Here is a 26,170-nt window from a genome sequence, read left to right as displayed (position 1 = left end):
AGACAGGGCCCACCAGCAACAAAGCGGCAAGGAGCCAGGGGTCCTCTGCTGACGGGCAGAAAACTCCCAAGCTCAAGGTTTTTCAGGCATTAGCAAGGATAATGAGAATTAAAACCATCCTTTGCCTAACTTGTGGGTAGCAATGCTTAATTAATCTTTACAAAACTGCATGGAGATTTCTTAACAAAATGGGTTGCTATTTTGTTTTGTGGTCCAGATGGTGAATTACCCCATTGTTTTCGATAATAAATCACTGAGATATATTGCTAACTGATATTTTTTTTTCTTTAAGGATAAATAATGTTCCCTAAGGGGTAGCTGAACTCCAAGCGGTTCAAAAGATGTCTCCTTAGCAAACCATGAAGCTTTCTCAAAAACACATTTAAATGGTACATGCTGTTAAAAGCACAATGACAAGCAGTGCAAGGGATCACCAGATAATCACCAGAAAGAAGAATCCAGAAATAAAGTGAAGCGTGTTGGCTTTGTGGTTAAGGCACGGAGTTCCCTCGGGGATTTAAGGGTGAGAGAGAGCTCCCGAGTCCTCCACAAGCTTTGCTACAAGCCTGATGACAGAATGCCCTTGTTTGGAGGTCAGGTATGATTTTTGGTGTAACAACTAACACAGCCTACCCCAACATGGAGCTGATAGAGAACTGGGACGTGCACTCAGTTAGGTGGGTTAGGAGGAATTTGGAAATGTTCCCAAGCACTTTACTGCAGATATAACCTCTGTGTCTTGAACCCAGTTACACACACAAAAAAAAAATCCTTCCCTTCAGCAGAGGTGCAGGTTGCAGAGCTACCTGACTTCGTTACCACCACACTCACCATACCATGCACACCAACAGCACACCTAGCCAGTGACACATAAAATTGACAAGCATGCTCATTTTCATCCCCATTCTTTCCTTTCACAGTTACCATTTTGCTGACAGTAAAATCTTGTTACCACTGGCAAAAAGGGGCATTAGGCATCTCTGTGAAAATTAAAATCAACTCTCAAGAATATGCATATTGGAAAAGCTTGATTTTGAGGTTAAATTATAAAAAAGAAAGTTGTCTGAGCTCAGAGGACTAAACACTGTTCACAGTGTCTTTTCTGCCAAAGCATCACATATTTTCCATAAGCTCGTAAGAGAAAGAAAGCCAATGGGAATACAAAACATTCCTTTTCTTGGATAATTAGAGAATAAGTGCTCTCAGAAACAGCCTTTAAGCCCCTTCTAGAAAGGTATTTAATGCTTTAAACACCTGGTAATATCTTCAGATAGCTGGGCAGGGTCTGGAGGGTAGAATTTCACATTAAATGCAAACTGCCAAGCACCACCTGGAAGAGAACACAGGTTTACTGAAAGTACAATGTAAGTGCAAATGAAGATGTTCATGCTGTTCACTTACCAGCAGACTTAAAAACACCCCAGTCAAGAAATTAATAAGAACAGGATATGGTATCTCTTTCCTGTATATCTTTCTGATGATACTTCTTTTCTGTTTCATAATTATGGTATTAGATCAGATCTTACAGCTCTTTTCTTATTTAGTAAGATTTTCACTGAAGCGAGGGCTCTAAGGGAGTAGCAATTTATTGCTAATACTTAGAAAAATTCAGTCTGAAAAAAAAAAAAAAGTTTACTGGAATTAACCATCTGAAAACACAGCCTATACATGTGTTAAAACCAAAAACCCAAAACGCAGGCACTGGAAACACGGCAAGCTAGGGTTCACTCGGGCAGCTGATTGGGGTGATGTGCTGGATGGGCTTTGCCCAGGGCAGCTCAGCCGCATCATCTCAGGGTGCTGCCTCAGCACATAGCTCCTGCTGCCAGCAGGCAGAAATTACTGTGCTGACAAAACTGCAAGGACAAACACAGGCACCACAGCTGAAAAAAAGGCCTTAAGCACAGAACACCAGGAAATTCCCAGTTAGTAATTTTGGTCAATTTAGATCACCCCTGGGATAACTGGTTTGCATCACTGCAAATATTTAGTGAAAAGAGTTTTGGAGTGCTACTTTTAGATGTTGTCCTGAAAGAATACAAAGACTGAAAACCAGAAAGTGTTGAACACAGCAATGTAAATATGAATGCTGTTATTTAGAAGTGGAGAGGTTATACTAGTGCATATCTCTAAAGCAAATGAAAAGCAGTAACAAAACCCCAAACAAGAACATGTTAACAAGCAACGTGGTGGTATCTCGTGAACAGGATTTTCTCTGAGGCCTTTGTTGCAGGATACACCTCTTCACCTGCAGTTCTACTGTAAGTTACAGTATTTCTGTAACCAAAGCCAAAGCAAACATTTGAGTTTTCTGAAATGTGTTGACATCCAATTACAAATCTAACTAGAATAAATCTCTCAAAAGGTCCCATATTGGCTGTGTAATGACAAAGTGCTCATGAATGCTGTGAAAAACAGTATTCCTCCTTATAAACCCTGCAGAGCAAGGTTTTTCCCCTATCTTTGATCCAGAAGTACCCTGTGCCTAGGTAACTCCCAATGATCATGGGTCTTGGTGGTGTATCTGGTACACTCTCTGGTATAGGAAGCTTATATTCTGGGCAGAGTGAACATCTGCTTGCCTGGAAATGCTGTAAGGTTTTCCTGATTGGATGTTTGGGAGTATTTACTTAGAGACTTCAAGAAAATCTCATCCTATCCAGTCCCATTTGCTATGGTCATCCATGAAAACCCAAGAAAACCAGCTGTATGCACAATAAGTCTTTGACATTTACCATCAGGGTTTCACCTCTTGGTGAAATTTTCAGGCTCCTTATTCCAGGACCTTTTCCACTCCCTTGCACCATAAAACCTGGTGGAAGGAAGATTTGGCCAGCAGCGAGGATGGGGCACGGTCCCATTGCTGCCCTCCACAGTGGAGGGCTGGGGGCCTCAAAAACCACAGCCTGAAAAATCTGTGCCCATGCTTCCAGCACACACAAAAATAAATGAAACCTACTCTATAACCCTTGGGAGCATGGCCAGTTAAGGTAACTAAGTAAGAAGCCTTCTCCCTGAACTACAGGGGCTAAAATAAAACATAGTGGGTTAAAACTAATGGGATGTGAACCAGAGGCTGTAAACACAGCGATGACCTTGTTTCTTAGACACTGGAATGAAATCTGTTTGCAGTGGAATCAAGAATATCTGAGTGCAGTACAGCACTCAGTAAGCAGGATGATATATGTATTTTTTTTTTACCACTCATGAAAAGGATCATGTGTAAGAGTCCTACTTTTCCATACTTCTCTTGTTCCAAAATTCTACAGTGAATTCTCCAGAGCAAGCAAATTATCACTGTCATCTCCTGCAAATACAACTGTCCCCAGCTCCATGTCCAGGACTAGACTTTTCTGCCCTGCTTAATCTCTCGCTGTCACTACCTTTCACTATCCAACTCATGGCTTGGGCACATATTAAATGCATTTCACATCAGCAGTTTGAAGCTGAGCTGCTTTACTTGCATTGACAATCAGCATAACCTGACTCAAGAAGGTCTACAGCACCTTCCTCTCCAGAGCCACCTTCTCCACAGACTGAAAAAAGGCATACAATGGAGCACAGATTTTCATTGTTCTTCATTGCCGATCATTTAACTTGTAATGAAAATAATACTGGTGGAAAGGTGCAGTTGCTCAGAGAAGCAGAGGAAGCTTTGCAGTCAGTGTCAAGTAACCCTTTGAATTACAGAGAGGGGAATGACTCATTTGCCAGACCTGATCCAAAAAATGTGAACCACCAGATGTGTTTGCTTGTAAAAGCACAGGTGCTAGGTTATTTACAAAACCTGCAAAGACAAAAATGCTGAGGTTTTCCTGCCAAAAAAAAAAAAAAAAAGTAACACACACAAACATTTCATCAATTTGAAAAAGTGAGGATGAAAAAAAAGGCAGGTCAAGTTTCAAGCCTGGCAGCCCTGACACAGTTTTCCTTCCAGACATTTTTGAATTTCTAATGCAGCAGACAGCTAAATTTAACAACGGGGCTTTTTAAAATATTCACGTGAAGCAGAAAATTGACTGATTCTGTACAAATTGAATGGTCATTTTAGAAGCAAAGTTCAAGCTTTTGACATGCAGGAAGGGAAGATATTTTAGAGCACTATCTTTGCATCATTAAAACATTTCAATGTGGGGTACTAACAAGTGTTCCTGGATTTGATATAAATATCAGTAACATAAAGAAATAACTTATATACACGGCCTAGTCCCTAGGGTTATGTTGTTTAATGTCAAACTTCAGGTTTTTGCATCTCTGCAAATGTCAAGTTGTTTTCAGTAACGGAACTTCATGTGTTACGAGCCTGAGTAACTGCCTGAACTCTTTATGGGGTAAACACGTGGGTAATTCTTGTTCCAGAGACAGGATGAAGACGACTCTGAAACTTCAGCTCCAAGATGAGGTTTCATCACCCCAGGGGGAAGCGAGCTCCGTGCTGCCTTATACACTGAAAGGTGGGGACAAGGGGGCTGTGGCCCCAAACCACCTGCCCCATAGCCCCCATGAGCAGGCGGCCGGGGCGAGGAGCACTCACACCACAGGGACGTCCAGTGGGGCAGATCTCTTGCCCATCAGTGACAGGGCACCCTCACATTTCCTATGGACGGCTCTTGGAGGGGTTGTGACCACAGTGGAACGAGTGGTACTACAGCTCTTTAGTGGGTCTCCCACTGGGGTCTTCCAGCTTGGGACACCACATTGGGGGCACCAGCTTTGTCCCTTTGTCACAACGGAGGCTGGAGTCAATGAGAGAAGAGGTTTTGTAGCCCACCAGGCCTCTGCGAGGTGGCTATCCATACGTAAGAGACCACACTCATTGAGAAACTTAGGCCATGCCTATTGTCAGCAGCAGACAACAGAAAAAACTGTATGGAGGGCAAAAGGATTTTTTCAGATTCTGGGGTCTGGGAACACAAGAAGGAAATGTTTTCCAGAATCCCTGAAAGAAACACACAAACAATAACAAACTTACTTCGGATCTGCTTTTTGATTTCCTTGGCAGGGTCCAACCAATTCTGAAAAGAAAATGTTTCCTTTTTTCAATTTGAGTTAGAAAGTACAATCAACATCATTTCTAAAACAGTGCTATGAGACAAAGTTAGAAAACCTGCATGCCCACCCCTTCCTCTTTGGAGCAGCATTAAGCAGGGATTATGGTAACTTTCAGCATGTAGAATCTGGATTGTTTCTGATCTTTCTAGAAGCTGGAGAGGGGCAAGGTTGAAATTAAAAAATATTAAAAAAAAATTAACAGAAACCTTTTTTCTAATGTATCTCCTGGGACAATGCCAATTAAATTTCTACAAGCTTGTTAATAATTTTTTAATTCTTTTTCTTGAATTGTGGAAGGGCTGAATGTGCTGAAAAGCCATGTCACAGACACACAAGTGTGCCATAGGGCATTGCCTCGTTCGCAACCCCCTGCTAGCACAAGGGCACGGTGGAGAGTGGGGGGACCCGGGGCAGAGTTGCAGCCCAGACCACCCCCAATCCATGCCATCCGAGGCTGGTGGCTAGGCAAGAAGATAGCACATAAACCCAGTTAAGGAGGTCGGAGATTGTCACAGAGATGTGCTACTACTTCCCCTAATGCCAAGGAGCTTTGCTGGCTGAGACCAAGTTCCTCCAGAGGAGGCGAGCAGCAGCTTGGGGTCTCTTATTGCTGCTGCTGCAGCCAGAGCTTGCTGTTCATAGGGCACTGCCCCGGGAGAGATACTGGGAGGGAGAGACCCTGTGCCAGTGCCTCGTCCTCTAACGGAATCAAATTAATATTTAAAATGCCTCACACAGCCCAGAACATAAAGTTTGCCTCCCTGAGGAAAGTTCCACTTTGTCCAAAGAAAGAAAAACAGATGTATCATAGAAAAAATATTAAAGAAATATCAAACGGGCAGAACACAAAAACTCCCACACCCAACAAAAACAACCAGTTTGCAGCTGTCCAAATCCAGTCAGTGGTGCAAAACATGAGCCCGAAGAGTTCCAGCCATTTCCAAGCTTTCTGTAAAAGCACACTATGCGCCTCTATGAAAGGTGCATCATGATTTCTGTTTTCAAATGTGACGTTATTGTCTGCCTGGAAGTTATCTGGCAGAGGATGGAGGTGAATTGCTAAGTACTCTGACATTAGAAATTTGCATGTTATTGATCTATAAACATGGTGTCAGTTGGTTTTTAGCTGCTTAGCTCTGTAAAGTAACTGGTAATCTATAAATGTTTGGTACTTCTAAGCCACCCATTAGTAATGCATGCATTTTTTTCTTTCCAGTACAGGAAAGCATACCTATCTGGAAATGTACTTAAACATCTGCTTAACTTAACTAAGTATATGCTGAAGTGTTATCTTGGACTAGCATGGATCAAGTGTCTGCTTAAGTGACTTTCTGAAACAGGAACAAAATCCTCATATTTAGAAGTCTGTAAAGAAAGGGGAAGAGAGAAACAAAAACCCACCAATTTCTTTTGTATCATATATAACTGAAATAAAAAGGAAGCCTAGAAAATAAAGCTGTTGTTCTCACAGGACATAAAGAGCTAAAGAGGTAGTAATATCTCCAGCTTCATCAGGGAAGACCTTTGAGGACATACAAAGCACAAAATATCACCTGGTGATCTCTGCTGGACCGTGGCATATCTTGCTAAGAAGTTTTGTTGCTGGATTCTTTCAAAATATTTGTCTTAAAATGCCCCAAAACACACACAGCGTTTAAGTTAGCCTTTGATACTCTCTCTTTCACGTGTCCATAAAAATATGTTTATTACCCAAAGCTTAGATCATCTTGCACATGGCTAATACACAGTTCATTTAATGTTAAAGTTGAGCCATAGATATGCAGAATAAGATTCACTATTGCTGCTGACTGCTTCTGAAGACTTATGTCTTTAGCCAAATCAAACATAATGCATAAGACAAGGTAGGTCAAGATTTGAAGTCAAAACTTCTTAGCAGTGAAGCAACTCCTGCCTATCTGTATCCGAACCATCGTATTAAATAAGCCATATTTTAATATTATATGCTTAAAAATATCTACAGAAATGTGAATCTGACTTTTATCTATGGCAGTAATGAAATATTCATACTAGAAAGAGAGCCATGTACATGACTAACTTCTTTCATGTCATTAATAGCCCACACAGAGGTAAGCCAAGGAAGCCCAGGGGATGCTCTCAGGAGGTACAATCAGTTATAAAAAATAACATCTCTAGATACATATATGTAACTTGATGAGGAAGACAAAAACAGCTTTGGGATTGTTTGCAACTGTCTGGGGATGCATCAGGGGAGCTCTGATGTCCAACTGTCAGGTTGCTGAAGGCCAACCAACATTTTGTAGGTTACCTTTTGGTTTTCTGTGTCTCTGTATGTTAGCCCGAAGTAGTCTTTTTCCAAAAGATTCAGATGCTCACACACTTTGTCAAATAGCACTTGACCTCTGGAACGTTTCTGTGGGAAATAAACAAACAAACAAAAAAATCACCTTTGAAAAATAAAGTAATATAACAATTAAAATAACACTTTTTATGTTTAATCCTCGAATTTGTAACTCAGACATGATCTATTTCAACTCTTCCATTTTTCAGACATATTGATCAGAGCTTCATAAGAATCTGCTGAATGGGGCAAATCTGTTTTTCATAAAAACTCAGGTCTTGTTGTGGAGTTAAAAGTAAGGCAGTACATGTCATGTTTCAAGTTTCAATTAAAAGAGCTCTTCTGTCTTTCAGAAATTGCAACTTCAAATTTATTCTGAGGTCATATCTCAATAAACCACAGTTCCCTTTGTTTGCAACAGCAGTAACAGGCAACGGTACAAAATATTCCCTCTAATGGATTATCAGAGATGTGACTTGGGGGCAATCCACTGGAGGAAAAGCCAAACGTGGAGATGTCTTGCTTCAGTAACATTGTGGACTGATTCCAGGATCCTTCTCTGTCTAATATGTAGGGGAACGTAATATACCATCTACTGAAATCAATGAGAGCCTAGTATCTCACAGGGAATGCAATTAGGTAAGAAAGCAGTTTTCCGGTGTTCCACTCATCTTCTTTATTGCTAACATGTTATATGAAAAGATATCTCACTGTCTACAGCAAGAGCTCTTTGCAGAAGCATCATAGTCTCTCTCATATTGGACAGCAAAAATTCAGGTCATTCTATTTCTTAGTGTTTTATATGACATTGAAAAAAAATCTTAAAAAAAATACACAGATAGAAATGTCCTCTTTATAAGCTACCCATGCCAACTTTAATATGCATTAGTTGTGACAAAGAATTCAAAATTATTTGGGCCATCAGGCATTGTCTGCTTCCCTACATGCACCTCAGCTAATGGAAAAACCTCACCACTTCATTTCAAACACACACACACACATAAATATTTTAGTTGATGTCAGCCAGCCAGTTTCTTTATCTGTAACATACACATGACTTTAAGCAGAATGGAAATACACTAGTTACTTCAAAAGCAACACAGAAGGCTGAAACAAAAGCAGACAGAATGCTTCTTCCAAACTCATCTTCATTAAAATAATGAGGACAAATCCAGAGCACTACAGAGATTGTTGTCTTCTGTCTACGCTATGCAGTGGCCATTTGTGGTCATGTTACGCCGAGTACATTCATGACAGCCTGTCATTCCTCAAAGGTCACCCACTTGGACCCACGTCCCTTAGGCACTACATCACCCCACCACAACAGCAGTTTCACCAGAGCCCCTTGGTGGGCACGAGCGCTTTCCTTCCTGCTCCAGCTCTCTGAGCTATACAAACGTAGTGGAGGAAAATGTTCCTCTGTCAATACAGCTGCACCCATACCACACTGCCAGCCCAGCAGTGTTGGCCGGGCTGTGCAAATATTTCACAATCCAAACTGACAGGGCTATGCCAACAAAACTGCGGAGCCCAAAGCTGGCCTCAAACTATTTTAGAAGTGGTAAGCAAGCCAACAAAAAATAACAAAATAAATAAATAAATAAAAATACGGTTGCTGTTTAACACTCGACAAAAACATTAGGAGCAATGATGGAGTAAATTGTGTAGCGGAATTTATTTTTTTGTTAAATTCAATATTTGTATTGAGGTTCCGAAGGTACATAAGGCAGAGAAATATCTTCTGCAGTTTTATTGATGGAGAAACTGAAGAATGTGGCTGTTACAGCCTAACAAGTGTTCTTCAGCTGAGAGAGAAACCAGCCACATAAATGTACTGAAGCTGTACCGCATTAACTTCATTTACTGTGCCTTATAACATCATTTGTGCAACCAGCTCTAGGCTTGTCACATGCTTCCAGCCCTGTATCAGGAAGCATAAATAAACCCCAGCTCCTTCATAATCTCAAACAAATGTTTAGTTAATTCTTCAATCCCCAGATCTGGAAATAAATAATGGAGCTTGGTGGTTTTAGATTTGCTGTTCCACAGAGATGACTCCACTACTGTGTGCAGAGAGGAACAAAGCCAGAGCCGTCAAGCCAAAACAGTCACACCTCTGCTACAAACAAGCAATGCCATATTTTGCCAAATTTCTTGCCTTTCTACTTGATAACAAAGTATTTATACCAAATAAAGAGGAATAAGCAGGTTACCTGCTTCCCCACCGCACCAGTTACATTTGAATTGTGACACTTCAACACTTCAATGTCCTCTTCAGGAGTCACACAAGGTCAACACAGGAGCTGTTTTATGTGGCCGATCTGTACAGCCACACAGATGTCAGCTTTGAGAAACAGCAGCTAGCAGCTGCAAGGTACGATGCTTTCATAGGGAACTGTAGGAAACAGTTGTGTATGGCTGCGTTATAATAAAAATGCTCTGCATTTCTTGTTTGGCTACGCACTGTGGGCAAGTAAGATTAAATACAGCAAGCCTGGAATAACTTGCATGGCTTGTTTTTTGCCCGTGACAAAATCTATTCTCCTCCTTCCCTAGGAAGATGCCCAAGCTGCACTCAGCCAAAATTCCAATTTCACAAAATTCCTGCTGCATTTGAACACTGGTAAGTTTTGCTGATGCTGCAGGAGGGCTTCAGAAACACCACATGTACCTGACAGTCTTTCCTGACAAGGATGCTCTCTTCACTGTGTGTCAGCCTTACCAGGACGACTTCTGTCCACAGAAAAGCCCATCAGTGTTAAGACAGAGGAGCTGCTGCCTGAATGTCACTTCCCAGGTAAGAGCCAACCCGTGTGCCACCACCGGCACAGGATTTAAGGGGCTCCTATCACTTTGGGGTGCACACTGCCTGGAAATGGAGCCACCACTGCTGCCTTTGTAGAGCAAAAAAACACAGTGAGGGGAGGCTACTGCATAAATCCGTGGGAAATTAAGAGGTTTAGCTGGGAATATATATTTAAAGCAAATGAACAGACCTCCCACGCTCCTGTTAATTATTTTTATTTTACCATGCAATCAAATAAGCATGACAGATAAGGCAATGGGTATCATTGCTTTGGCAGGGAGAGAGAGAAGGAGAGGTGAAGTAGAGAAAGGTCAAGTTATAACATCATATTGCTCCTCAACCCACCCTAAACCTTTGCCTTCCACCATTTTGGGAGTGACAAGGCAATCACAGCTTAATATCAAAAATGTAAAGCAATTCTCAACAGGTCAAAAACTGTGCCTAGTGCCTTTGCAATGCTTTTAGTGGATCAAATAACAAACTCCATGCTATAACACATTGGCCATGTAACTGAAGAGTTGTTGTGAAAGGTAAAAACATGGGAAGAGTCTCCCCCACAGATATTCTTAGATACATTTCAGGCATGAATGGGATGAAATGAAATGTAGAGATGTGAAAAAGAGGCACTTTGCTCAAGCTTTGGGGAATCAAGACCACATAAAGAATGCAAAGCATACATTGCACAGTATAAATGAGTACAGAAGTCAGGGAGCAAAAGCTTTACACTTTTCACAGACTCTTCCCTGCAACTCTGTAAAGCCCACAGCTCTCGCTCGAAACTGAAATCGGAAAAAAACAGCCTCCTGGTCAAGCTCCCAGTGAAAAGAGCCAACAGCAGTAAACTTGGCAGGTCTGCACCCGCCAGCAATTCCCACACGCAAGGGAGAGGAGAAACAGTGGTCTTTCCTCGCCAGCTTCTCCTCTGGTTTTGGACCTGAGCCTCTTCCTCCTCGGGAGGCAGAAGGCCACAAAAGGCTCTCCAGGTCCCTAATTGGCTTCCTCAGAAACAGCCCAGGCTCAACCCTCTCCACGTCGACTTCTCATGCCGCTGCTGCTGCTCCGCTCCCTGTCCCCAGCTCCCCCCAGCCTGGCTCTACAGCCCTCTTGGCCAGCCAGCACCGCTCACCCTATCTGACACCTCCCTTTCCTCCGCTTCTCCCCTTCACTGCCTGACTTTTGCCACTTTTCCACCGCAAGCCCTTGCTCACTCTGCCCCCCAACCCATGCAATGCCCTAATCCACCCAGGGGACACTCTTCCCTTCTATATCTTTGCTGATGATGACCTTTTTTTCTGCAGCACTACAAAAGGGAAATAAGATGGTCGATTCTACTAAAATATGTATTTCAGCAAAAAGAGCAAGTACTTGGTGGATGGAACAAGCACGTATGTCCCCTGCCCTCATCTGTGATGTTTTAAATTCAGGGAACTTCTCCAGCCAATATCCCTCACACTCTTGCCCCATTACAAGCCCGCCAGACCAAGGTAACACACTGTACACTATAGGGAATGAGGACCTGAAAAATTCGGTACTTCATTTTAGCTCTGTGTGGATAACAAGATTATTACAAAGTTAATTATTCTCACCGGTGAACATTTGGGTACAATGTCTGGTACTTCTTAATGCAGAAAAATGAAAAAGTTTTCCTTTATTATGATTAAACCCATAAGCTGTAATGTACTTAAGATGAATGGACATTATTAAAGTGAAAAAATGTAAGCCTTTGTTATTCATACTTTGTCATTCATACTTTATCATTTCAGTCACAAAATATGTATTGCACATTAATATAATCAGAGAATCACAGGAGGGTTGAGGTGGCAGGGACCTCTGGAGGTCACCTGGTCCAAGCCCCCTGCTCAAGCAGTACCAGCGAGGGTCAGGATCATCAGGTCCAGCTGGGTTTTGAATATCTCCATGGATAGAGACTCCAGAGTCTGTCTGGGCAACCTGTGCCAGCGTTTGACCACCCTCACAGTAAAAGATTTTTTTTTTCCATTTAGATGGATTTTCCTGTATTTCAATTCTTGTCCATTGCCTCTTCTCCACTTGGCACTGCTGAGAACAGTCTGGTTCTATCTTTACTCTTCCCATCAGCTATTTGTACATACTGACAAGATCCCCCTGAGCTTTCTCATCTCTAGGCTGAACAGTTCTAGGTCTCTCACAGCTTTTCCTCACAGGAGAGGTGCTCCAGTCCTGTCATCATCTTTGTGGCCCTTCACTGGACTCTCTCCAGTATGTCCAGGTCTATCATTTCTTGGGTGAGAAATGACCTAGCAGTCCTGGTGCAGCCTCATCAGCGCTGAGCAGACGGGAAGGATCACCTCCCTTCACCTGCTGTTAGTACTCTGCGTAACGTGGCCCAGAATGGCACTGGCTGTCTGTGCTGCTAGGGCACACTGTTGACTCTTGCTCACCTTGTTGTCCATCAGGACCCTCAGGTAATACCCTCACATGAAGCAATCAGGCTATCAAATCCATATGCTATTATGATGTGATAAACAACTAGGAAAGTTGCATGGGAAACGAGCAACCAACAATTTAATATAAAGATGTAACAACACCCTCCTTGTCATGTAGGTGCTGTAAGACCCTGTGAACCACCTTTGCTATTTATTGTGATATAAGAAGAGATCAGGGAGATTTAAAATGCTATGTGCTGGATGGTGCTTCCCAGACTGGAAGCTAATTATGCCAGAGGAAACTTTTCAGGATCCAGAACTGCTTGCCTCCAATGGGTAAATTTTGGTTCTTTGCAGGCCGGGAAACACCATCTGTCAGAAACATCTCCTTCAGGCTGCTGTGGCTCCTGTTTCAGCAATCCTGTGCTGCCCCTGAACCACCACCATTTGCAATTTGCAGGCTGCCACCTGCACCTCTGCAGCCACTAAGGGGTTAATCATCCTACACCTGATTAAAGTGTAGAGTGTTGGCCTACTCTTGTGCTCTATTTTTATTCACTAGTAGATTACCCTCCTCTCACTGATAGGGAAACATTATGTGCAGCCAAAGAGCAGAAAACAGCCCTCTCTGCTTCCTAGAAATTAAAGCTATTACAACCCCCGAAGTGTTGCAGTTTTAGCGTGGTTCTATTTTTGCAGACAATGCTGCAGTCTCATGTGTATGCAAAACGCTGAGCAAGGGCTGGGGGAGGAAGCTGTCTGCAGCATGCAGGTATGCCAGTGCTGTCTGAAAGCAATTACAAGTGATCATATCGAGGGCAAATTTTACAGGCAGGGGAAAACCCAAAGATAGAGTCCCCCAGCCAAGCAGCTATAATGGGATTCGTTTGTGCCACCCACACCCAACATCTCTGCTGCATAGTACCTACAAGGTCAGGGCACCCCACCGAGCTGAATCTTTGCCTCCCTTTCTCTTCAGTCAAGGAGCAGAGACAAACAGATACCACAGCTGTGGACTTGGATTTCAAATGGAAAGTGTCTGAACATTTCTTTCTGCACGAATACATAAGCAAACATAACATTGCCGCCTTCCTCAGGAAAGCTGTCAAGCTGCCAGTGAACAATGCAACACTAGCACTGGCCTGGCGTTAACTTCTGTACAGTTACTGTAATAACTCCAGTGGGCATGATCGCTGGAAGGAGGACAAACAGATTAGGATCATGAAATCCCGGTAGAAATAATTGGTCTTTAAATGATGTTGAGGTTATCTGGTTCACATTCCTAATTAGCATTTGCACTTTCCAGTGGGTCTCAACAATACTCTCTATAAATGTGTGTGCTGGCCCCAGTCTTGCATGGATTAATGCGTTTTGGCATGTGACTGTACTAGCCTCTTCTTTTCCCCTCGTTCTTTTCAGTGGAGAAGTATTAGCTATTTTTTTTTTCATTTACAATGCACGAGGAAAGAGATTCTAATTGTGTACAAAGAGCATTTTGCAAGATTTTCTGTTAAAACCTCAGTTTCTACACTGCGCAGGCCACGATGTTGGTCTCCTCTATGCAAATGCAAGGAGCACTCACATAAAATTTGAGACACATATGGCATCAAATAAGTAACATACACAAGGCGGAACTTTCATCCTCCCCATCCTGCAGCTTCTGCAATTACTCTTGCAACACAAACAAGTGTAAATGATTAGCTGGTTAGCAGGAATACTTTGTACTTGCCGCAGCAAGCACTCTCTTCCCACAAACTCCCCCAGCTGAGATATCTACAGTAAGCAAGCCTCGGAGTGGCTGAATTCCAGCCTCCTGACAGCGTTCGCATTCTTTGCTCATGAATTACCCATCGTACACAAAAATTGGCCCAATCTCGGAAAAAAACATGACTTGCGCCAATAGTCATTACTTGCTTGTAAAAGGGGCAAGTGCACGCAAGTTTCCAAGATCACTTTAGTAATGAGAACTCCATCTCTGTGGAAGGGATCTCAACATCATGAATTAACCATAATGTAATGTACATATGCAAATATGTGCATAATTTAATACACGTAATATGTGTATGTGCAAACACATGCAATCTTACGAGTAAATAAATGTGCAGTGTGGTTCCAAATTTGGAGGAGCAGATGACCATGTCACCACTCCATCTATGCAGAAACAATCACTGGTCCTAAACTCAAGCAATAATTCTGGTAAAAAGCATATTTTTATCTGTGTGTGAAATAAAAATCTACTCACTATGACATTGCCTGTATTGTTTTGAGATAAATTTGATCTGGCCAACATACAAAGGGCTGAACTGAGAAATTCTAGAAGCTAATCACTGCATTCTAGGACAAAACATTTCCAAATAGAGAAAATGTATTTTTTGAACTAATCTGTATTTTTCATTAGAAGATGAAAAAAAAAATAGCAGGGGGTTAATTTTCCTCAAGGAAGATAAATGTAAGAAGCCATTCTAAAGAAGTTTGACTTCCTTTTACTTTCACATATTCATACTTTGCATCATTAGAGGATTTTCTCTTGGGCTGTTTACTCTCTCCTCCACAGTTTCTCTCCACTGGGAAAAGATGATGAAGGAGAAAGGTGACAGAGGAGAAAAGAATCCACAAATTTCTTCAAATCTGTGGTTTCTCAAATGAATCCCTCAGCAGGAAGCTAAGTGTGTAGCATTCAGGAAGAAAAATAGGACGAAGAATCTTTCCTGGAGTGTTAATTGGCAGAAAATCAGCAAGTTTTCCTCCGGTTTAATGAAGTGCATCTTACAGAAAATGTGTATAACTAACAGGATGAGATCTTTCCAAAGCAAAACATGACTCAACCATTGGAGTTTAGCCCCCTAAGTCCCTTGCTGCATTTGCTGAAAATGGTAATGAAAGTTCCAGAAAAGTCAACATTTTTTCTCTGAAAGTTTAGTATGCTGAGACTGATGTTATGTGTATTACATAAAACATTTGAAAGAAAGCCACCTCTGCTACTCAGCAAAAACTTTGCTGAAGTTGCTTGTACAACGCTGTGCAACGAAGTGGCAAAGCAAACAAATGGACAGAGCAAACAACAGACATCCCACTGCCATCTCGTATGTAGACAAACAGACAAAAAACTAAATGACAAAAGAAACAAACTCATCTGGTCTTTTTACTTCAACTATTTTATGTTTCTTAAAGAAAAATCTTAGCTTTGGCACACAGAGACTATTATAAATGAACACGTATGAGGACACGTATCTCCTGGATGTTCATAATGACATAATACTCTCCATTCAGTTTGTAAGCAGTTTATGCAGCACAGGTAGGAGATACTGAACAGGAACTTTCTGATAGTGTTTTGGGAGGCAAAGAAAACAAAGGCAATGAAAATAATAAGTTTTCAGTGAAACACATTCATTTTTTGGTTCTCAAGATGATATACTGTTTAATCTTTCATCTACTTCACTATAACTACAAACTAAAATTCATTGGTAAACTGCATATGGAAATGTTCTAGGTCACAATTCCAAATACAATGTATTGCATAAACAATTTAGCCAAATGTGTGGAGAACTAAGAATTAAGACATTTCAGAAACCTTTCATTTAATAAAAGCTATGATGAAAATACTTTTTTTTTTTTTTCCAATGTGAATGTATTTCATCCAAAGAAGTGCTTTGCCTGAAAGCTGTATGCCAATACGAGCTCTCCAATTGTTCTCTCTTTATGAAGATTTCTACACAAGGACCCACACGTACATCAGTGTAGCTGACTAATGTATGTAAAAGTTTGAAATAAAACATGCAATATTATTCTGTCTACCTCTGCTTCTTAATTTAGAACTCTATCCCATACTGCTGTGCACATACAAATGTGCACATAAGAGAAACATACAGTAGACTAGAAGGTATTTTGACATACAGTGAAGACTGATCTTCTTTTACCCTCTCATCATGGTGGTTCTATAATTTATCAGCTTTTTGATATTTATTGTGTATAGAACACTGAAATATATTACTGTTCCTAAAAAGAGCCATTTTTGACAGCTACCTCCTAAGTATTTAATTCAAGTATTTAGATAAATAGATAACACTGTCTGTGCTATAGTTACATACCTGCACCTAGTATCAGTGACATTGTATAACATGACACAGTTTTTATCAGGGCAACCTTCTTTAATACTGTTTGAGCTTGCAATCCTAAAGAGCCAGCACTAATCTAAAAAAAACGAGGGGACTGCTAAATCCCTGTAAGAAGATTGGTGACCTAGTCCTGACGCTGGAATCAAACCAAATTAGGGTCTTTGCCTTCTACATCAGCAGCAGAGATCACACTAACACCGTTATCACATGAGCTCTAAGTGTACTCGTGGGTGTGCTACACAGCGTGCATGTTTACGAATAAAGCCTACACTTTGTACACAGCAATGCTAAGATGCAGGAGGTGGCACCTGAGGAATAATAAATACTCTGGAGCATGTCTTTATATATTGAAAGGTAACAGCAACAGTTGCATGTGCACAACTGAAGAAATGCATGTCAAATGTGATGACTACCGAAAGCTTAGGTACCCCAAATGCATCAGCGTAATTCGTACTGCAAGGACTGAGATCTAGTAACAGCTTACAAGCATTCCCCTCCAATACTGGAAAAAAAAAATAATGGCCACTATTTCTCAAACAGCAGTTCAATTCTCAGCACATTCATTAGTCTCACACATTTGCTAAATCCTGTCATACAATAATAAATCATATTCCATCATTTTGGAGGCTTTTCAAGAGAGAAAGTACTACCCTTGCTCAGTATGCTGGAGCACACAGATTGTTTGGGTCTGGTGTTTAACCAGACAGACAGCCAATCCATTTGCCTTCTGACTGCACTCCCTCCTGCAAGAAGATCTGCAGTAACTCATGCAGGTCTGTTGGGATCCAATACAGCAGCTGAGGCTTTCCAGTGGGGGGTGTAAAAATAAATATTTTCCTTATTCTCCCAGGTCTTGGATGAGCTCAGCAAACGTGCATCTCTCCTGTGTAACCACTGTGTAACTGCACGGGTGTATCATCACGGGGAACCCACCACTACCTGCACCATACATGGTTACTGGCAGCTATCAGCAAAAATCAACCGTAAACATCGGGTTTATTTTCAACTGAAAAAAGCCCCACTGTAAACATAGTCAGATTTAAAGTGTAATCTTGCTATACGAATTTAAAAGCCACAGAGCTCTCCCTGACCTACATTGCCAGGCTAGAGGGGAAAAAAAAAAATCACACAGAAACCACAGCACAGAAAGACACTCCTGAGACGGGAGAGGTGCCATGAGGATCAGGCTTTTAGATCTGGGGTACCTTAGAGAGCATCACATCATCAGTGCTGGGGTTGTCAAGAAAAATAACTTAGCCTGTTCCCTGTGGTTGTAAACTTCATCCAATCTTTTTCCCCTTCAGACCAAACCCATTTCTGCCAGAGCAAGATCAACCATGAAAGACAAATCTCTGCCCACCACTGCTTTCCGTCGCACGCAGGTGTTTCCTCACTGCCCAGTCCTATCTCTGGTATTTTGTTCTCTCTGTCAACAGGCAGGGATAACAAACCATACAGGCAGCTCAGCGAACACTGCATGGGGCTCACCTGGAAAAATCACCCCTATGAGGTGTCAGGATTTTATGAGACGACTAATATTTTTAGGGGATGATAAAGTGAGCACTGACTAGGTTTTGCTCTGAAACAGCAACTCTAAATGTTAACATGGGGACAGCACCTATAAAATAGGAACAACTAGCAACAGAGTCAGAGATTAGGTTAGACTGGATGGTTGGGAGCTGTAACAAGTAACAGGCACCTGAGTAACTCAGTTACTCAGTTACTCAGGCCAGTAAACACCACAAAAAACAGGGAAGCTTGGCAAAAGTGGGACTGGAGCAGGGACAAGAAAATCACCAACGTCACTGGGAGAATGGGAATGTGGGGTAAATGGGGAACAGACACAGCGTCCAGAAACAGCAGGAGGCATTAAAATCTGAGCATCAGTTTGGGGACAGGAAAAGGGGTAAGCAAAGCCTTTCTCTTGTGACATGTGTGATTAATCTTCCAGTAGTACTTAAAAAACACTTGCAGAGACTGGGTGCTGGCTGCACCCCTGTGAAAAAAACTGCAGGCTGGCCAGTGTGAGCCAGGCAGCACATCTGGAGAAGACAAACGTGGACGCATAGATGCAGTCTCACCGTCAGCAAGGACAGTGACAAGGACAGGAGCCCCGCTCCCTGTCCACTGAGAAGAACAAAGAAGCAGCACAATGCTGAGGTTGGACAGGCACTGGAGCAGACAGACCTCTATCTCTCTGGGGTAAAAGATCATCCCAGGTTAACCAGCAACTGGCCTGCAGTAGCTGGGTTTGAGTGTGCGTGACCAAAACCAACTAACTACATAAATATAAGTCTGCCAGATGGAAAACAAGCTCCTGTTGCCTGGCTTATTTCCAACTGGTTCACCAACAGGAGAGAACCAGAGACAACATTTCACTTGGAAGTTTTCAGTTAATGATTTATTCTCTACAAAGTGCAATTTCAGGGCAGTTGAAATTATTTGTCAATGTAGGTCTAGCCCTCTTGATAGTTTACACCATTATGAAAAATGGCTGTTGCCTCCAAAGTATGAAAATGAAGATGTTTGTCTCCTAAACCCATCATTTTACTGCTCAAATCATTTTCAGAAACTATTAACGAAAGACAAGAGGACTAGATGCAAAAAGAAGATGTCAAGAGCACATGTACAATACTTTTTTTTTTTTTTTTTTTTTTAATTTAAAGTTCTGGTATTTATTCTCACTGTAACCATGTCCTCTGCTGTGCTGAAAGGTAGAATTTAAAGCCCAACCTGCTGCTTACTTGGTACCACATCTGAAACAGTGACTTGGCTTTAATTCTTGGTTCTCCTTCAGTCTCTGTAAAATACTTGTATATTAACTGAAGGAAACACAAGAGACCCAGCTGTTTTATCATTTAGGTGCGTTTCCCCACCAGGTTATAACAGATTTTGCCCCTGAATACCATGCAGCCCAGATGTTCCCAGCTGCAAGGAGCTCAGAGGTGCCACACCGACATTCTTGGACTTTATTTGTTTTTAATTTTGATTTATTTATCTTCAGTGAAAAACCTTGAAAGAAAAGCTCTAAAAGGAAGCCCAAACATTTTTATTGTTGTTTCAATTACCAAACTTAAGCAAAAAAAACTTTTCTGCTCAGCCTCATGGTTCATTGGTTCATTATTATAAGCTGGAGAACATGGATATTGATTTCCAGAACATTATGCTTCCTGAATTGACAAGTATTTTAACTCTTCAAAAGCCACACATTGTATTTTTAAAAAGTAAGCCAGAAGAGTTGTATATTAACTCTATTCAGTTGGAACATATTCAGGCAATACTCAGACTCCTACTGACGTGTGTCAGGTAAGATAGATCTTAACTGAATCCCCTGGCTAATCTAAGTCAGCCCTAATTAGCGGGTCTGGGGACAGAAAACATTCTGTACAATGCCAACAACGCATCTCAGCCCAGTCACATTTACTGAAACACGTCCTAGGTAAGGAACAAAAACCTAACGCAAAGCTGTTCATATTAAATTTAGTGAAATGTAAGCAGAGAGTAGGTCGAAAGGAAAAGACTTATTAAAAAATTCCCTCTTGCACTCAGTAATAAGTTTCACATGTAAGGCCATTTGCACGAGACTGTGTGGAATTCATTAAACAATTAAAACGTGCAGGGGGTAACTGAAACTGTATCCTTCAGAAAGCAGAGCGCCTATTATTACAGCAGTCTCCTTCCTGACCTTAACGTCTACCTCAAAATGGGTAAGAAAGGCAACGTTATTGAACTGTCCATGGCAAAGCAGAGCACACGTCTGCCCTGAGACAGCTCCTGGGGAAGGGAGGGCTGGCTCCAGTCACTGCACCGGGCAGGGGGACAGCGGGGCCGCTCATTCTGCCACTGGTGTACCGAGACATGGGAGGATTTTTCCTCCGGAGGTAGTATTACAAGCCAGATGTGGAAAACCAGGAGAAGAAACACATGCAATATTGAAGTCATCACTTTTGTGTTTTTCTTTCTGGCAATGGTGGCAGAACAAAAATAAGTCTGCTCGTTCTTTACTCTTCAAGTCTGTCCTATGACCATCCTTACTCTCGAATTTATTACAGAAAGCATCCATACACCCTCACTTTCTCATGAAAAGAACAATTCCTGTGAAACATAGTACTGCATGCTATTTGAGAAGCCATTCACTTCAAGCCCATTTTGCAAGGAGGAGTTTCAGCACATACTTGTGCAGGGCAGACAGCGACCTGTTCATTCCAGCCGGCCTCTGTCCAAGCCATAAACCCTGGTTTGAAATCTATGGAAATACATCTCACCTCTTCCATTCAAGTATGGTGCTCTGAAGGCCTCTGAGGTTGTGGGGAAACTGACTGCTAAGAAAATGGGGTCTTGATTAGGCAGGCCCCTCACAGAAGTGTAGAAGGGGCTATTGCACTGGTCAGCAGACTAATGCTTTGGTGAAAGTAGAAGCTTGACAGAAAACTAGATGTAAAAAAAAAACAGTGTATTTTTAACAATCCTCTCCTACCTCAGCTGACCCCCATCCACCAAGAAGAGGGGGTGATAGTAATGCTTCCTGAGATGCTGAATTTCCACGCTCTCCACAGTATCTGAATTACATGGCAATTCAACCTGTCTGATAGAGGGCTGCAGGGATGCCACAGCAAGGTTGCCACAGAAACATTTATTTTCTTTCACCGTTCTCCTGTACAGTCATGAAGTCAAAGTGGTAGAAGAATGAAGAAAGAGTATAAATTACCAATGGGCTCAGACAGTTGAGCCCTTGAAAATGAAATCTAATTATTTTGCCATTTATTTAGACAGATTATGTTATAGCTTTCTGATCTCACTCTGTGATTAATAACTTGTATATGTATAGAGCAGAAATTAAGACAAATTCTGACCTGTTTTAGAAAAATACTTCAAATTAGGCAACATATAAGGAAGAGAATGACAGCTGGTTCCACTTCAATCTTTTAATTAAAATGCAGCAGTCTATATAGCAGAAAAACAAGATGAGGCAGAGAGGGAAGTGGAGAGGGATAAATCCTAGGAATAGTGCAATTGTACTAAAGCACTTGAAGACCCCTACTTACAGCGGGAGGAATTTAGAAATAAGTTACTTCTGCTTGTTTTCCTGTACCTTAGGAAAAACCTCAGCTAGTGCATTCACTGTCCTTTTTAAGGTTATCTGAAATCAAGTTACAGTCTTGGATCTTTGTTGGTCTGAAGAACTAAACAAGTAAATGCAATATATAGGCCTACCTTGCTTTACAGAGAAGCCTTCAGAATCCTTTTTGCCAGAGCAGCTTTGGCCCCAGCTATGGGCTTGGCCGCTTTCGAGCAAAAGCGTTTCTGATCCTGGTGCCAGCTGGGGAGCGCAATGGACAGCACAAGGAGAACTGCTTCCAGGAGGGGTGGGCACCTCGATTGAAATCACGGGCCAGCATCCATCTGAGCAGGCTGTGACAACTGCTGTCTCTGAGCGCCCCTGAGAAACCTCCAGTTGCTTTAGGACATGAGGGAAGCATGTACTGAACCCAAGGCTGCTCTGCTTTGACGCTGCTGGTGACAACATCAGCAACAACTCTGCTCCAAGAGCCAACAGCTGTTCCTGGACAGGTGAAGCCCCATTAGGTGGCCATCCCACCTCGGAAAGGAAACACGCCTCTTAAATAAGCCTGCTGCTACCATCCACAGGCTCCCAGCCGAGAACTGCAGTAGCGGTACAGATGGTAACACTTCTGTTTTTTGGTTTTGGAGGAGGATGAATTAACAGGTTGGATTAGCTGTTTAACCTGGTTTTGGCTCGTAATGTCTTACTGCATGAAAGACTTTCTGGGTCAGGATAGACACAACACACTCGCAGTAATAGTGCAGGGCCACAGGAAGAATCTTTTATCTGGCATTTGCTTAAGATCTTTCCAATGAAAGGGTACCACACTAGATAAATTGCTGTTAACCTCCCCTTTGAAGTTACCTCCACTACGTTTTCCTCTGCAGATACATCTCATACAATATGAAAAGACCCTGGTGCCACATATGCAATGTACTGGGCATGAGAGAGACCAAAAGGAACAGTGGAAGGCAGTAAAGACTGTCAGCAGTGGATAGGGAATAGGAAAGAGGGGTTTGTGAAACAAAGAACAGGAAGGGGATAATGGATTAACCAAACCTGTCTCAGAAGCATCTCAATCTGTGCAAGCATGTGCAATTTCGGCTGTCAGGTCTTTAACTGGATGAACACATAATTGATAAGCTGTAGGTTGTGCTCTACTTGAGAGCAATAAGCTTCCTTAAATGATATGAATATTTAATGTATATAAAAGCATTTGTCTTTTGCAGAGCACTCTATAGAGCAACTGATGGATTCTATAATGATCCCCCTGACTAGGGAATGCACTTCCAGAGGGATAAATAACTGGCGTATGTCCAAGTTAAGATTCACTGACAGAACTGGTATTCTAGCCCAAAAGAAGGTTTCTAAATTTCCATTCCTTCTAGATTACACTGCTTTTCAGCCTTCAGTAGGTAGAAGCATGACATACAGACAGAAATAGAAGACAGGAGCTGGCAACACGGGATGACGTTTCTGACTCACATCCACTGATTGTCACATCCCTACCCTGGGCCACTGTCCACGCTGAGGGATGCAGTTACGTGGGTAAAACTCATGGAATGGGAACACTAAATATTTGATTGGCATGTCCCTGCCCGCCCTTCTTTTTAAGGAATTCACCTTGGGGAATTTACTGACCTCCATAATTTGTTAGATCTTTGAATATACCAAGATGTATTTTTTTCAGTTTAAAAGTATATAGTAAGCTTACTTGTGGGGTATCTTTAAAACATGATAGTTTTTTTTTTTTTTTTTTTTTTTTTTTTTTTTAAAGTGACATTATTTCAAGGAATCGTAAAGGTTGGAAAAGATTTCCAAGATCATCTGGTCCAACCATCCCCCCACCACCAATGTCACCCACTAAACCACGTCCCCAAGCGCCACATCCAACCTTTCCTTGAACACCCCCAGGGACGGTGCCGCCACCACCTCCCTGGGCAACCTGTTCCAATGCCTGACTGCTCTTTCTGAGAAGAAATGTCTCCTCATTTCCAACCCAAACATCATCTGGTGCAACTTGAGGCCATTCCCTCTAGTCCTATCACTAGTTATCTAAAAGAAGAGGCCAACCCCCAGCTCCCCACACCTTCCTTTCAGGTAGTTGTAGAGAGCAATAAGGTCTCCCCTGAGCCTCTTCTTCTCCAGACTAAACAACCCCAGTTCCCTCAGCCTCAGTCCCTCCTAAGACTTTTAAGACTTGATTATTTCTCAGACTGCAGCACCATTTTTTTTTTATATGAAACTGCAACAGAACTTTATTATTACCCAGAATTCCTGTAACAGAACTTCATCTTCAGCTCTTATGTGATTTTCTGAAATGTCTCCTGTGACAGACCCTCAGTCTCCCCAGCCTACTAAATATCTTTGCATACACTTTTTCTCCCCAGGATAAAAAGCACAGCAAACATCACATCCGTTGTCTTGGCTGGATATGGACTCCTTTCACTCTTTCTGAATTTTATGCACATATAAAGTGGAATTCCCTGGGGATCTTCCCATGGGTCAAAGAGTGGGGTGTCCTGGAGAGGTACCTGCAGTTGCATCCTCAATGCATAGAATATGCTAACAATACCATCTGCGAAGGACTCAAGGTCTGGGTCATTCATTTAAGGAGTGTTAATGCACGTGTCACTTCAGCTGTACTTGTGCCCTGAAATATTTTTGACTTTTCACTACTAAATTCTGTTTCAATGCACTCAATGGCCTGCTCATCATCATAGTATTACGGCTTTGTCATCTGAGGATTCATCCTTTTGGAAGCCCTATTCTCATTGATATTACACTCTCCCGAGGAATTCTAACCATCTTAGAGGCAGGTACAGTGGTTACTGATGACACTCAATACAACTGCAAGATATTTCAGCAGTCTAGATAGAGAAAATGTATACAAAATCTGTATTGGACATATTATTCAAGAGTTACTCAGAACTTATAAAGCAGACAAATGTGACAAGTAGTAAAACGTGATGGTTTCTATATGCTAGCATTTTGACACTGCAACTCCAATAGAGTCCAAGTTCAGAGGAAAAGTGAAACTTCCTAAAATAAAGTATTATTCATAGCATTTTTTTGCGTAGGTGAGAGTCTAACATAATAAATCTCCCCTTCCGCTCCATCTTATATCCTCATAAAACTCAGCCTTGTAGACAAGATTTCCATAGAACTCCTATTTTGTAAAATTTGCTTGACTGTATTCCAAAAAATGACTCAGATTTTCCACTCGAGTGGCAAAAGCTGAAACAAGTATCACTCTTTCCATCAAAGCCAGCAGAATCATTCTTCCAGGTTAATGGTTTGCAAACTATCTTTAACAGATAAAAATGGGACTACAGGTCAAGAAATGACAATTTAATAGTCACAAAGTATGCAACCAGAAAGCTATTGCTAGTCTGACGGAAACAATACAGGATTTGGCTGCTGAAACTAAAAGTCAAAAAGCATGATTGCTAAACTGCTATACAAGCAACTTAATCACAACTGCTCTTTGGAGCTAACTTCTAGCATAGCAATATTTGCACCAAACTGTAAAACCTTCTTTCTCACCTACCACTCTCCAGAGCACTTAAAACAAGAGCAGCTGAGTGAAATCTGAGCAAGGATGTCAGAAACTGGCTCCCAACCAGTTGGCTCCCAACTGGCTCCCAACTGTCCTCAACCCTCTGCCCCCAACATGAGCTCTCCTCCTTTGTATTCCCGTGGATTCCCCTTTCAAGTGCATAGACTACCCCATCCCTCCCTTTTTAATCTTCTGTCCTCCCTGGGTGACTCCCACTACATACTGCAGTTACCCAAAGGAGGGCAGGCGATGCTGATCCCTCTAACGCATATCCTTCCCCTTCCAGGAGGACATTGCTCTGGCTGGGGCTCAGGCTTGCCTTGCATGAGTGGCCTCCCAACCAAAAGCAGGCTCAGGACAGACAGGTTCACTGCTCAAAGACCGCTTTAGTGACATGGCTAGAGTGGCTGACTGGAGAAACAGGCCCACCCTAAGATGCTAAATTTGCTTATGCCTATACTTCACTATGGCCTTCTGGAGTTCAAGGCAAGACATCCTCTCAGCATGGGGCTGCCAGCAATCACAGACCAATTGGTTCCTAAGTGACAATGCAGCAAAGACTGTCCCTCCCCAAAGGAGGCTCCTGGCACAGTCCCAGAAGGAAGGCGAGTCTCCTTATAGAAAATCACCAGCAACTTTACACCAGTGATGTTTACACGTAGTTCTGATTCCCAGACACAGTGGAGAAGCACATAAAATTCCACACTCTAACTTCTGTTTGCTTCTGACATTTCCCCTGGGTATCTCTTGTGTCCCCACTTATCTCTTGATGGTCAAAACTACTATTTAGATACTGACTCCATATGAGTCCCTACTCAGCAGAGTACCTGAGAGAAGGGAAGTCCTAT

At 42.0% G+C, this 26,170-nt stretch overlaps 1 protein-coding gene across 5 annotated transcripts in view; it reads right to left on the bottom strand.

Moving 5' to 3' along the window:
• Positions 1-26,170, bottom strand: part of EPB41L3 (erythrocyte membrane protein band 4.1 like 3) — a 97,215-nt gene that overhangs the window by 33,790 nt on the left and 37,255 nt on the right. For all 5 annotated transcript variants that reach the window (XM_035564166.2, XM_050709056.1, XM_050709057.1 and 2 more), the window contains exons 4-6: positions 7,340-7,444; positions 4,973-5,015; positions 1,255-1,330 (exon numbers count right to left, since the gene is read on the bottom strand). In XM_035564166.2, coding sequence (XP_035420059.1) covers positions 1,255-1,330; positions 4,973-5,015; positions 7,340-7,444 — 224 coding nt within the window. The remainder of the gene's footprint in view (positions 1-1,254; positions 1,331-4,972; positions 5,016-7,339; positions 7,445-26,170) is intronic.

The sequence above is a fragment of the Cygnus atratus genome, chromosome 2 (assembly GCF_013377495.2).
Source record: "Cygnus atratus isolate AKBS03 ecotype Queensland, Australia chromosome 2, CAtr_DNAZoo_HiC_assembly, whole genome shotgun sequence".
In the NCBI taxonomy this organism is placed as follows: Eukaryota; Metazoa; Chordata; class Aves; order Anseriformes; family Anatidae; genus Cygnus; species Cygnus atratus.
Note: the sequence above shows the minus strand (reverse complement) of the source record. Positions and strands in the feature narration are given on the sequence as shown.